Raw genomic sequence first — 12073 nt, forward strand, 5'->3', positions numbered from 1 at the left:
AATGCTACTTCTCTTCCCACCGGACCAGCTGTGGGGCCGGAGGCCAAGGCCGCTGTCTGAAGGCGGGAGCCTCCCGAGGTGGCGGATTGCATCACGTCGGCAGCTGAGGCTCCACGCGGTTTATCATTTACTCGGGGGAAACAGATGGACAAACACTGATCAAGTCCCTGACAGGCATCCAGAGCGCTGTCCTTGCTCCCTGCAGTGACACGGGGCGGAGACGTGGTGCAGGGCCGCGGTCCCTTACGAAACAGAGAGCAGGCTGCCCTCTGGAACCCGCTCCGTGCGCACGTCCTTGAGCGAGCCGGGCCCTGGGCATTAGAGAATCGGCTCCTAATAAGAAACCAAAAACGCTCGTTTAAAAGGGAAAGCCAACGTGGTATGTCATGCACTCTTAGGAGCGACTTTCTGTAAAGAGAATGTCAGTTCTCAAAAGGCAGCTTATGAAACCACTAGAGGAAGAACAGAAAGGAGGCCCTGGTGGCTCAGTGGTTAGAGGGTCGTCCTGACACCCCAAGGCTGCAGGCTCCATCCCCGGTCAGGGCACACACCAGAACCAACCGATGAATGCACACACAAGTGGGACAACAAATCAATGTCTGTCTGTCTGTCTGTCTGTCTGTCTCTCCCTCCCTCCCTCCCTCCCTCCCTCCCTTCCACTTTATCTCTAAAAAGTCAATAAATGAAAATTTTTAACAAGAAACATATAAAGAATAGCAATGATCTGATAATGACGAACACTCTTCATACTACAGTTAGACCACCCTTTCGATGGCAGGGCCAACCAAGTCCAATTTTTTGAACCTTAAAAGCACAGGGACAGCCAAGCTGCCCAGAGGTCTGAGAAGCTCAGAGGGCCGTGCCCCGGTCACCGTGCCCTGACATGGGGATTCCCCGAATTCCCTGGGGAAGTCGGATGAGATGGCTCTGGGGCCGGGATGTTTCCAATGCAGGAAGGAAGTTCTTCTAACCAAACGCTCAGTGTTAAAGTGTCTGCAAGCAGGGGCATCCCACAGGAGATTCACAGCAGTCACGGCTGGCAGGGCCCCTGGAAATCAGTCCAACCCTCTCCTTTCACAGCAGGCAACACAGCCCGAGATGGCTCAAGGTCTCACCGTGACCGAGAGGACCCGAGGAATCCAGGAGAGAGGATGGAAGTCAGGCCTGTGTGCCACCCACGTCTCTCCAGCCCCACTCTTAGGCCTCACTACACCCGATTGTCCCAGTTAAGCAGAGAGCCGCCTAAGTCACCAAGAGCAAATGCATCCTGGAAAAAACCATCCAGCACTTTCTTCATCCCGGACACCACATGTCCTGCTCAGACAGCCGGGGCCCCAGCGCTCAGCGCCACCTCCCGGGCTTCCCCACAAGGGCGCACACAGCCCGCACAGCCTTCCCGGGTCCCCAGGACACACACCCTCCCTTCGCGCTCCGTTCCGGTTCCCAGGAGAACCAGGAGTGCTGACTGAGCCAACAGATTCCTCCTCGGGCCTTGACGCTCAAGGAGCCCGGGCAGTAAATGCAGCTGGTTTTGCTTGAAATGCAGAATTTCTGCTAATCAGCTTACGGCTTGTTTGGCCACATGAATGATTCTTCTGTGTTACATAATCTGTCGCCGTAATGTGCTTTACTGTAGGTCGTCTGTGTGTGTCTCCTGGTGCCCGTGACCGTGGGGTGAGTGGGTGTCGTTTAGCTGTGGGACATTGCCAGGGGTGCCGCTGTTTAGAATGGGAATGGGGACCCCCCAGCATCCTCCCATCTAAGGGCCCGTCAGTCAGCCAGTCGGATTCAGCGTGTGGACCGCATCTCTGTTCCTGAGCTGTGGGCTGTTGCTTTACCCGTAGGATTGCTTTATGTGAATCAAACTAATATCAGGAGGGAGAGTACCTGCCTGCTAACCAAGTCCCCATGACACAAAAACTAAAACGAAGTCACTGCAATAGGATATTCTTCCCAACGTAACCCACCGGTGTAAACAGCATCCTTGTAGAGACACAATTTTAACATGCAAAGACTGTCTTGTTCCGTTTTGGCACAGAAACATTCAACTGCATTTTTTTTTTCCAGCGCTGTGCACAGGCAGTGGCTTACCTTCCAGCATCTTCTGCAGACTGTTTCTCATGACGTGGATGTTCTCTATCCCGATGAACTGGAACTTGATGTTGGAATAATTGTCTTCATTCTCGTAGCCTTTCCCGGCAGCGCGGTTTGCCATGGCGTTAAGCTGCAGCGGTCGGCAACACAGAATAGTCACCCGTAATATCCAGGACAGGAACCGCCAGAGCGTGTCATGGCTCTCCCGGGCAACATTCACAATGAGGTGCGGAGACAGGACAGGGTTTACATCACGGGAACACTGTACTGAGCTGTGTAGTTTCAGACATGCATGCTGAGCTTGTTCCTGACAACATACATGTGTCGACATGGGGAACATTTTCTGAGCTGGGAAGAAGCGTTCTACGGATACACATTCTATGGATAAACTGCCTCTCGCAGTTCCCTGCCCTGATCTAATCCCGAACATTATCACCTGTGATCGGCAGGGGAGTCACCTGTGATCGATGTCAGTGTGAAGCCCTGCGGGTTAAATGATTACATCCTCCAGCCTCACGCTGCCAGCAAGCACACCATCAAATAGGAACGGCTGCACCGTTCTAATTCGCCCACAAGAACCCCCCAGACGGCCAGTTAAACCTCGAGCAGGAACCACTGAGTGAAACGAAGAGAGGGCGTGCAGACGCTGTCTGCAGAGGCATGTCCTCCGGCCACCTGACTGCAACCCGGGGGCCTGTTAAAGGGCTGTGACCACTTTTATGACCATAATTCTGTATCTGAGAAGTGAGGATTTCCCAGTGCAAACAGTGTAATGATCATGGACTTTCAGGAGTAACTAAAGTCAAGAAGGAGACAGGTCTTGCCTGAGCTCGGAAATACGCGGATTTCTAGAATACCTGCAGTCTGACCGAGTAATCCCATCCTAGAAAACATATTCCCTGGCCATTGTCTTCCTCTGCCACAGAGGACAGGGGCTGTCCCAGGCAAGGAACTGACACCCGGGACTCACCACCAGAAACAATATCCATTTTTAGGACCACAAAGCTATACTGAGAAGATATTAATACATACTTTTCAAAAAGCTAAGTTTAAAAAGCCAAGTCAAAAACATACATATTCTTTGACCGAGGTCTCCTGTTTACGAGAATCTGACACAATTAAAAGTATCAGCACATAAAGATGCACGTCCAAGAATATTTATTGCAACTTTTTATATAATAACAAAAAGCTGAAAATCTATGAATATCTCAATAGGACAATGACTACTAACAGTACTAAGAGAAACATAGGTTATCTATCTATCTACCTACGTATCTATCATCTATCAACAGAGACAGACGGACAGACTTGGAATTGGCCCATGACATGTTAACATGTTAAGTGAAAAGAGTAAACTACAAAATAATACTCTACAATTATCCCATCTTTTGAAAAATAAACCAACCTACAGAGAAGTGTGAATGTTTATGCAGGTTTGAGTCAGCAGAATTAAAGTGTATGAAAGACTGTATCCAATTGGGCAAAAGTTACAGCAGAAAGATAGAGGTGTCATGTGACGGGGGGCCTGCCCCACGGGTCCCTCCCCACATCGTCTCCAGGATCGTCTTTCTATGTGGACTAAATTATATTAAATTTCAACCTATAGTGAAATAATAGTCCTGAAAATAATTTCTTGTTTCAGAGAAGAAAAAAAAATCAATACCTCAGAGGCTCCTGTTACTAAGAAGCTATATTAGGTTCGTAATTTAAATAACAGAAGTCAAGCATTTAGAAGTGAAACATAAACCCGTGGCAGAACGTCCCCTTTCCACAGTGGCCCTGCTCCGTGATGTAGCTCATGTGAGTGACACCAGCTGGGCCATGTCAGCCCCTCAGCCCCCTCTTCCAATGTACTAAAGGTTGTCCCCTTTCTCCCAGGGATGCTATAGGAATACAGGGTTTGGCCTTAATCAGGAAAAAAAAATTAGAATAATGTTATTTTTAAGACTATGTACGTTCATGCTTTAAAATGTTTAAGTATTTTAAGGGGGGAGTTTCTTCGTATAATTATTTTCCAAAGCCACTGGCTTGGCCTTTACAGCGAGCCTCATGAAATAAACCGACTCCCAGGGTCATGTGAGCGTCCTCCTGCTACCTGAACCCTAGGGCTATTCCCTATCTGGAATAATTCAGGTTAAGCCTGCTCACCTCATGCCACAGAGGTACACTCTGTAAACAGTGCAAGGAATAAACCCCAAATACTATTATAGTTATTATTATGATAACCTGTAATTAGGAGTCTGCTCACATTTTACGTAGTTGATCACCTATAACCTGGGAGAATTTATCGGTAGCCTTCTTTTAGAAGCGAAGAAGCAACAGGAGATGGCCTCTCGAAAGTCAATGGTGCTTCTCACAGTGAACAGAAGGTGGCGCTATTTAGCCTCCCATCCAAAGTGAACTTTCTCAAGGTTTCTACATATTTCATAGGACCTAATACGATAATGTGGCAACAGCTGAACCCTCAAAGCAGGAAATACAGTTTTTAAATTAATAAAAATTCAGGAAGCTATCCTGGACCAATGGACCAATTATACATATAATTATGTAATTATATATTATATATATTCAGATAAAATGTCCCTTATATAACAAAACACTGTTAGTAAATCTAATTTGGTCTCCCATCCCTTTGGGTGAAAACTTCATTTCACATCTATGTCTCTCTCTCTCTCCCTCCCTCTCTCTCTCCCGCCCTCTCTTCCTCCTCCTCTCCCTCCCTTTCACTCGCTCCAAAAATCAATGGAAAAAATATCCTCTGGTGAGGATTTTTTAAAAAAACAACAAAAAAACACAAAGGAAAACCTACTTATTTCAGCTCCTAAAAATTCCCAAGTAGATAAAAACAATGAAGGTAACTACATTCCAGTTTCAATTTATGCTTAAGAAACACGGCGTACAAATGAAAAGTGGAACTGGAGAAAGGTACCCTGTTCCTAACCTAAGATCACCGGCTGTTTGATAATCTCAGCATCTTTACATTCAGAGAAGCTCCTAAATGAAACAAAAGGAACCTACTCATTCCTCAACAAGCACTTAATGAACACCTGCTGTGTGCCAGGCAATGAGCACAGTAAGAAGATGAGCAAGAAGCTGTTCTACCGCCATAAGCTCATCGCTGAGTGGAAGGGAAAGCTCAGAGCACCACACAGGAGGGTGGGGCAGGGGCTGAGTGACTGGAGGCAGTGGCGGCAGCAGGAGCTCGAATGGGGAGCCGCCCCACGTGGCCTATGGGATCAGGGGGAATGTGTCATGAGACGGACGGTAATAATCTGGAAGGATGGAGAGAAAGGGATGGGCATTCCAGACAAAACACGAGGATGACAGGAGGTGGGGAGTCAAAACCAAAGGAGCAGGTGGGTATTGTGAGCCAACCCGTGGCAGCGAGGTGGGAGGTGCAGGTACGGCGGCAACAGCAAGGGAAGAAGCTGGAAAATCTTTGGAGAGCCTTCCAAACAGGCCCGATGAAGATGCCCAGCCTTTACCTGTGGCCCTGGAGAGCAACGGGGGGCTTCTAAGCGGGTTTAATTGGAAACTCTGTGCGTTCATGTCCATGACGCCAAGACCCACTGGAATGGGGTGGAGGGCACGAGCTCCGGGAGCTGGTGGCCTTGTCCATGTCCTCCCCCCGGCACAGGACAGGCACTCAGTGAAGAGCTAAGGACTGGCTCACCCCCCAAATAAATATCAACAGTGGAATGACCCTGGCAGGTGAACAGTCTAAACATGTAAAGAAAAAGAAGCCGATTCATCCCCTAATCTTCAACCAGCCTATCAAACATACCAAAACCATAAACGCTTTGTCAACGAGCGTCCTGCTATCGAGTTAAAGGTCAGCCTGGTCACTGTCTTCGTCTCGGAGTCTCAGGTTTCAGCTGAGCACATTCGACACCTGAATCCTAACAGGAGCTGGTCCTCCGCAGTTGGGAATGGAGAACAGACGTTGACCTTGGCAGGAGGGCTGGGCCACGTGCCCGCACAGGGTGTCAAGTGATTGTCCTTTTCTCCCCCTCCCTCCGTAACTGCGGAGGTGAAGAACCGTACATTGTGCCATAAACATGAAAACCTGGGATGATTTTACCTCTTGCCACTACCGTCCCCAACTGCGAGAGTGGAAATCCTCCCTTCTCACCCCTGAGGACAGCCCAGCAGAATGAAGAGCTTTCGAATTACACTCAGACAGGAAACCTCCGTCCAACTCAACCGAAAACTCCCATCCCATACGTGATGCACAATGATCTTCCCCTCATTACAGGCCATTTGGACGGGGGAGGGTGTGTGCCCTGGTGCACCCCCCTGCCTTTTCTTCTTTCTTTTACAGCTCGGCCTGTGTCCGGGGAAAGGGGCATTGTGGAGGAGTGATAAGAGGTAAGCATCCTATATAATAAAAGCCTACTGTGCTAAGTGTCCGGTCGTCCAGTCAGCCATTCAACCAATAAAAGTGTAATATGCTAATGATATGCTAAGGCCGCTCAACCGCTCGTTATGATGTGCACTGACCACCAGGGGGCAGACAGTGGACTGGTCAACCAGTTTCTATGACGTGCACTGACCACCAGGGGGCAGATGCTCTGACTGGTAGGTTATCTTGCTGCGGGGGTCCAGCCAATCAGGACTGAGCGAGTCGGGCTGGACACACCCTGGAGCCCTCCTGCAGTCCCGCCCCGGCTGGCCAACCTCCTGCATCCCTCCCTGGCCTTGATCATGCACCAGTGGGGTCCCTTGGCCTGGCCTGTGCCCTCTCGAAATCTGGGTTGAGGGACCTCCCCCCCACCCCACACCCCTGCCCCAAGTGCACAAATTTCGTGCACCGGGTCTCTAGTGTCTTTATAAAGCTGGACAAGACTGCAATTCTCTCTCTGTTGGTAGTCACTGCTTTTCTGGTTATCACTTACTGCCCATCACTGCCCTCCCCGGCATAAGAGGCCAAGGGCCGAGTCTCCTAGGGCACGTTCACGTATGTGGGATCCTGGGGTAGGAGGTGCACAGTTCGCTAACACGGGAGAGCCACGCTGACTTGAGTCCATTCCAGCATCGCATTTGCCACTGCCCACCACCCGTAACAGACGTGGACTCAGTCTCCGGGCTACCAAGGAAGCCTGACACACTCTGAACCAAGATCAGCAGACACGGTCTTGAAAAGTCTGAAAGCTCTCAGCAAGCAGTGTACACCTCATGTGCAGCGTGTGTGCGCGCGGGGAAAACATGCCGAGGGCAAACCTTTAGCAACACCAATTTTCTTTAATGGATCAGCATGAAACGTCTTGTCGCAGAGAGTAAACATACTTGGTGCTAAATATACCCTTCCAATCAGATCCTGTGGATTAATTTGTTTTAAATCTGGCCTGTGCCTGGCTCAACAGCTGCCACATTTCCTGGAAGGTTTACATAACACAGTCTATACACTTGGCTCACTGGCCCTTCCATGAGCAGGCAAATCTGTTTGCCTTTATTTAAATCTGGGAAAACAGCGTAGGAGGAGAGCACCCCAACTCAGGAAAGCCCCTGTCGTTCCTGCCTTTTCTATCTTGTCCTCAGTGTACGTGTCTGAGAGGCAGACATTCATGAAGTCTCTCCTGATGGTGAGGGAGAGCAGAACAGCTGTCCGTGCCTGGCTGGTGAGGCTCAGTGGTTGAGCATCGACCTATGAACCAGGAGGTCACGGTCCAATTCCCAGTCAGGGCACTTGCGGGCTCGATCCCCGGGAGGGGGTGCGCAGGAGGCAGCCAATCAATGATTCTCTCTCTCCCTTCCTCTCTGAAATCAATAAAATATATATATAGGTGAGAAAGAAGCGGGTAGAGCGCAATGAGCCAGAAGGAAAAGCACAAATCGGACAAGAACAGATCAGAGAGTTTCTGGCATCGGTAGGTGAAAGGCTTCAGGCAGAACCTGTTCTCCCCCCACACCCCAGCTTGCTGCCCCGGCCCTCCCATCTGAAGCTCGTCTGCATGTAGTGCTTTGAGGGTGCATCTGAAAAGGAGGAACCCTTCCGTGTCATCTGCTGGAACGTGGTCTGGCTGGGACACCCGTCTTATACCCGAGCATCCTCTCTGCTCCGCCACACCTGTCCGGCAGCCACACTCCCGCCAGAGACGCAAGGGTATGCGTGGGGCACGGGCCTCTCACTAGGAAAACATCACATTGTGTGACCCAGACCACGGGTCACAGCCCTGATGAAATGAGACTCAGGGAGGCAGGGAAAATTGCCAGGACCTAGGTGTCTACGCCCGGGACAGTGTCCAGTTCTCACATCACCCATGAGTACAGACTATGTCTGCAATGACCTGTTCTTAACATCAGTGTATACTTTGGTTAATAAAAGTCTACAGGTTTCGGGTGCACAATTCTATACATCATCTGTATATTGTAGTGTGTGATCACCACCCCAAGTCAAGTCTCCTCCCATCAGCTCTATCCTCTTTACCCTCTTCTACCTCCCTCCGCCCCCTTCCCCTCTGGTAATTGCCATACTGTTTGCATCTATGAGGGTTTGTGTGTGTGTGTGTGTGTGTGTGTGTGTGTGTGTGTGTGTGTGTGTGTTGGGAGGGGGGTGTTGCTTCATCCCTTCACCAAAGAAAGGTCATTTTTAGAAATTTTAGGAGCGTGATCTATAAAACTAAACAACACACATGTGGTGCGTGCACTGTGTACCCAGCACAAGGGGGGAATGTTAGAGGAACCTGAGGCGCGCACGCAGGAGCCTGGGAACCCGGGCAGCAGCCCTCCGAGCGCCCGGGTGCCGATTGTGCAAAGAGGAGGAGCCCCTTTGCAGCGAATCAACCTCAGCGGGAAGGCAGCCCCTCGCTCTGCCTGGGTCCAGTCCCCTGACTCAGAGCTGCAAAGGCGCGCATCCGAATGGCAAAACGGCGACACTTACTTTAGGCCGCGTGTCCACGACGTAAATGAAGTCGCTCCCTGGGTTGGCTTTCCTGATGGCCTGGAGCATCTGCTCATCTTCCAGGCACCGGGCGCTGAAGCCGGACAGGGGCTGGCTGCTCCGGCAGATGGAGGCCTGCGGGGAGGGCCGGGCGACACAGCAGCCTCAGACCACTGTGCAAAGAGACGCAGCAGAGACCCGCCGGGCTGGCTGCCCGACAAGGCGCCCCTGGCTCACTGTGCCCACGACATGGCAGGCCGTGCAATGGTGTCTGTGGGAAATCAGAATGTGTACGGACGCCTGGGTGGGACCCTAATGAGGGCACTGAAAGCCATTGAAATAACCTTTCATTTTCCTGCTGAAGCAGAAATAGAAAAGAAATACCTCTGCCCCTACAACGCACAGGACCCTGCTCAGGGCAAGACTAGTAACAAACGTTTTTAAATGCGTGCCATCATTTTTTCCTAGCCCGTTTAGAAACTTCACAAATACTCAAGACCACGTTTAATCCTGATGAGGGGCTTCTGAGTGTGAGGCGAGCCCAGGCTGCCGCTGGCGTGGCACCTGAGGGCAGCGGGCACACACCGAGGCTCACCCAGGTGCGGTGAGATGGAAGCAAGGGGTGTCTTTGGACTCAGCCTGCCTTCTCTTCTGCAACCTTCCTAGTCTTCAATTCTAACAGAGCATATTGTATTCTTCAATAAAATGTGTAACAGCATAAACATTTCCCATGTTATTAATAGGCCAGTATAGGTACAGCCTCACCGCTAAAAAAAACTTGTGTTTTTGTGGCAAAGTTCCTTTTATGGATTTAGATTCTATTTTAATATTTAAATTAAGCTGGAATCACCAAGTACAATCAATACAGGAAGGGCTCAAATAATCTACACCGAGGGCGTGCGCCCCTGTGCGGAGGGTAGAGGCGTGGGGTCTGTGGGAAACGGTGACTGAGAACAGTCGGGAGGAGCCTGCTCAGAGCGCCACGCTGCAGGCTCTCCAGGAAAAGCCATCCAGCTCCGAGTCCAGGCCCGGCTTAACTGTCCCGAAGCTCAGCCCCGGGCGCCTTAGCCAGGGTTTCAGTTTCTCCATAAAACGGGAGCTTGGCACTCCTCGGCGGGAAGGCGGATGCTTCTCGCTAACTCTGCCATCCTCCGGCGCGGACCGTGGCAGAACCACAGCGCAGAGCAGCCAGACACGTAGCGGGGCAGCTGTCTCAGGCTGGGCGCCTTCTGTAACAGACACGGAGCCGAGGCGGCTCCAGGAACTCCGGCCTGCAGCCAGGGAGGGAGAGCGGGAAGGACAGCGAAAGGCTGGCCGCCGGGCTGCTCCAGCTTAAATCTTTTTTTTTTTTTCCACTGCAGCTAAATAATGTCTTTTTTGGATGCTGTTAAGGATACGGTTGCTGTGGAAACACAGGATCTCACCCTGCAGGTTGGGGTGCCAAACCTGAACTGTGCATTTTTCTAGCAGCTGCTGGAGGACTGGGGATGCTGGGAGGAGAGACAGCCGAGCTGAGGTCATGCTGTAGTCTTCATGGGGCCCCTCCTGCAGGTGGTGGCTGTCTCTCTCCTTTAGAAAGTCCCCCAAGACTCACGCTTCTCCGGGTGCCACCCGCTCGTCCCCCGCCTCCACCCCACCGTCGTGTTTCCCTGCCACCTGACTCTGAGGCCCCTAGACCAGCCTCCTTCACACCGTCCCTGGGCTGTCTGTGTGTGTTGCCTCTGCTCTAACATTCTAGCTGTGTGACTCTAAGCAAATTGCATGGCCTTTCAGCTTGAGTCACTGGCAGCACAAGTCCAATGGCTGTGAGGAGGAGGAAGGGAGGGAGGGTCTGAACATGGATGAGGATAGCCAGCTTGGGGGAGGGCCACGGGGAAGGGGAACTGAGGGTGGAACCAAAGGGGGTTAAGGGCAGGTACGTCCAATGGGTGGGAGGCAGTCCCCACACCTGGCTTTCACGGAGCTTGTCTGGGGGCTGTTTCTCCCACCTTCGGAGGGTCAGGCTCTGCCCCTGCGCAGGGACTGCTGATGCAGAGAGCACCTCTGAGCGGCCTTTACCCGATACTTGCTCTGGGCGAAAAAGTTAAGGGCAGCTGCCACTGGGCAATTTCGTAGGTTCTCGCAGAGGAGTTCGACGGGGAGGGAAACATTTAAATGGTGAGAATCTGTCCAAGGGTGCACACACCGCACCTAAAGGGCAGCACCCGGGGGCACCCAGGGAGCGGTGAGGGTCTGGGCGGCAGGGGAAGCCGGGCTCTGCGGTCTAACTGGGAGCAATTCGATCCTATTCTGAGACATTCCACACTTGACCTTCATAAGGCTCACCCTTCCCCAAGAATCTCAGGACAGAAAAAAAAGCAGTCGGACAGCACTACGCTCACTTTTTAGGTACCCAGCGCATCCCTACCCCCTCACAATAAAAGAATAGAAGACCCCCCTCTTGTTTCTCTATCAATGGATGTTACAAACAAACAAACAGGTAAATGCTGCTGGCATCCTAATTTCAAGTACAACATCGTAAACTTCCCTATTCGTTCCATTTTTTTGTTTTACAAAAAGGATTCATATTTTCCTTTGCCTCTCACCATTGCTCCAGTTCTGTGAAGGCTGAACTATATTTGGAGTGAAATAAGAAGGACATTAATAAAATACTTGCCATCTTTAGACCCCAGTTCAGAGCAGTGAGTGTAACTAAAAATATGATCACTTACGGCCTTTCAACTAACAGAACTTACACCGCTAAGTGAATGTTTTCCTTTAAAGCGGGCAACGCAGGAGGCTGCTGCTCGCTCTGGAAATAGCTGTAAGAGGGACATTAATAAAATACTTGCCATCTTTAGACCCAGTTCAGAGCAGTGAGTGTAACTAAAAATACGATCACGTATGGCCTTTCAACTAACAAAACTTACACCGCTAAGTGAGTGTTTTCCTTTAAAGCAGGCAACGCAGGAGGCTGCTGCTCGCTCTGGAAATAGCTCGAGGCAACTCTGGAAAAGCCTCCCTTTGGAACCTCTGGGACCCTACCCTCCTCCCTGCCTGCAGGTGCGCGCATGTCACACACACTCACACACACACCCTCTCACACTCACACACACCCCC

General features: G+C 50.9%; 1 protein-coding gene across 1 annotated transcript in view; it reads right to left on the minus strand.

Annotated features, from left to right (window-relative positions):
• The window catches only part of MTMR7 (myotubularin related protein 7), a 68243-nt gene that overhangs the window by 27271 nt on the left and 28899 nt on the right, over positions 1 to 12073 (minus strand). The window contains exons 6-7 of the mRNA XM_014537934.1: positions 8975 to 9109; positions 2092 to 2224 (exon numbers count right to left, since the gene is read on the minus strand). Of these exons, the coding sequence (XP_014393420.1) occupies positions 2092 to 2224; positions 8975 to 9109 (268 nt within the window). The remainder of the gene's footprint in view (positions 1 to 2091; positions 2225 to 8974; positions 9110 to 12073) is intronic.

Source organism: Myotis brandtii, unplaced genomic scaffold (genome assembly GCF_000412655.1).
Source record: "Myotis brandtii unplaced genomic scaffold, ASM41265v1 scaffold185, whole genome shotgun sequence".
In the NCBI taxonomy this organism is placed as follows: Eukaryota; Metazoa; Chordata; class Mammalia; order Chiroptera; family Vespertilionidae; genus Myotis; species Myotis brandtii.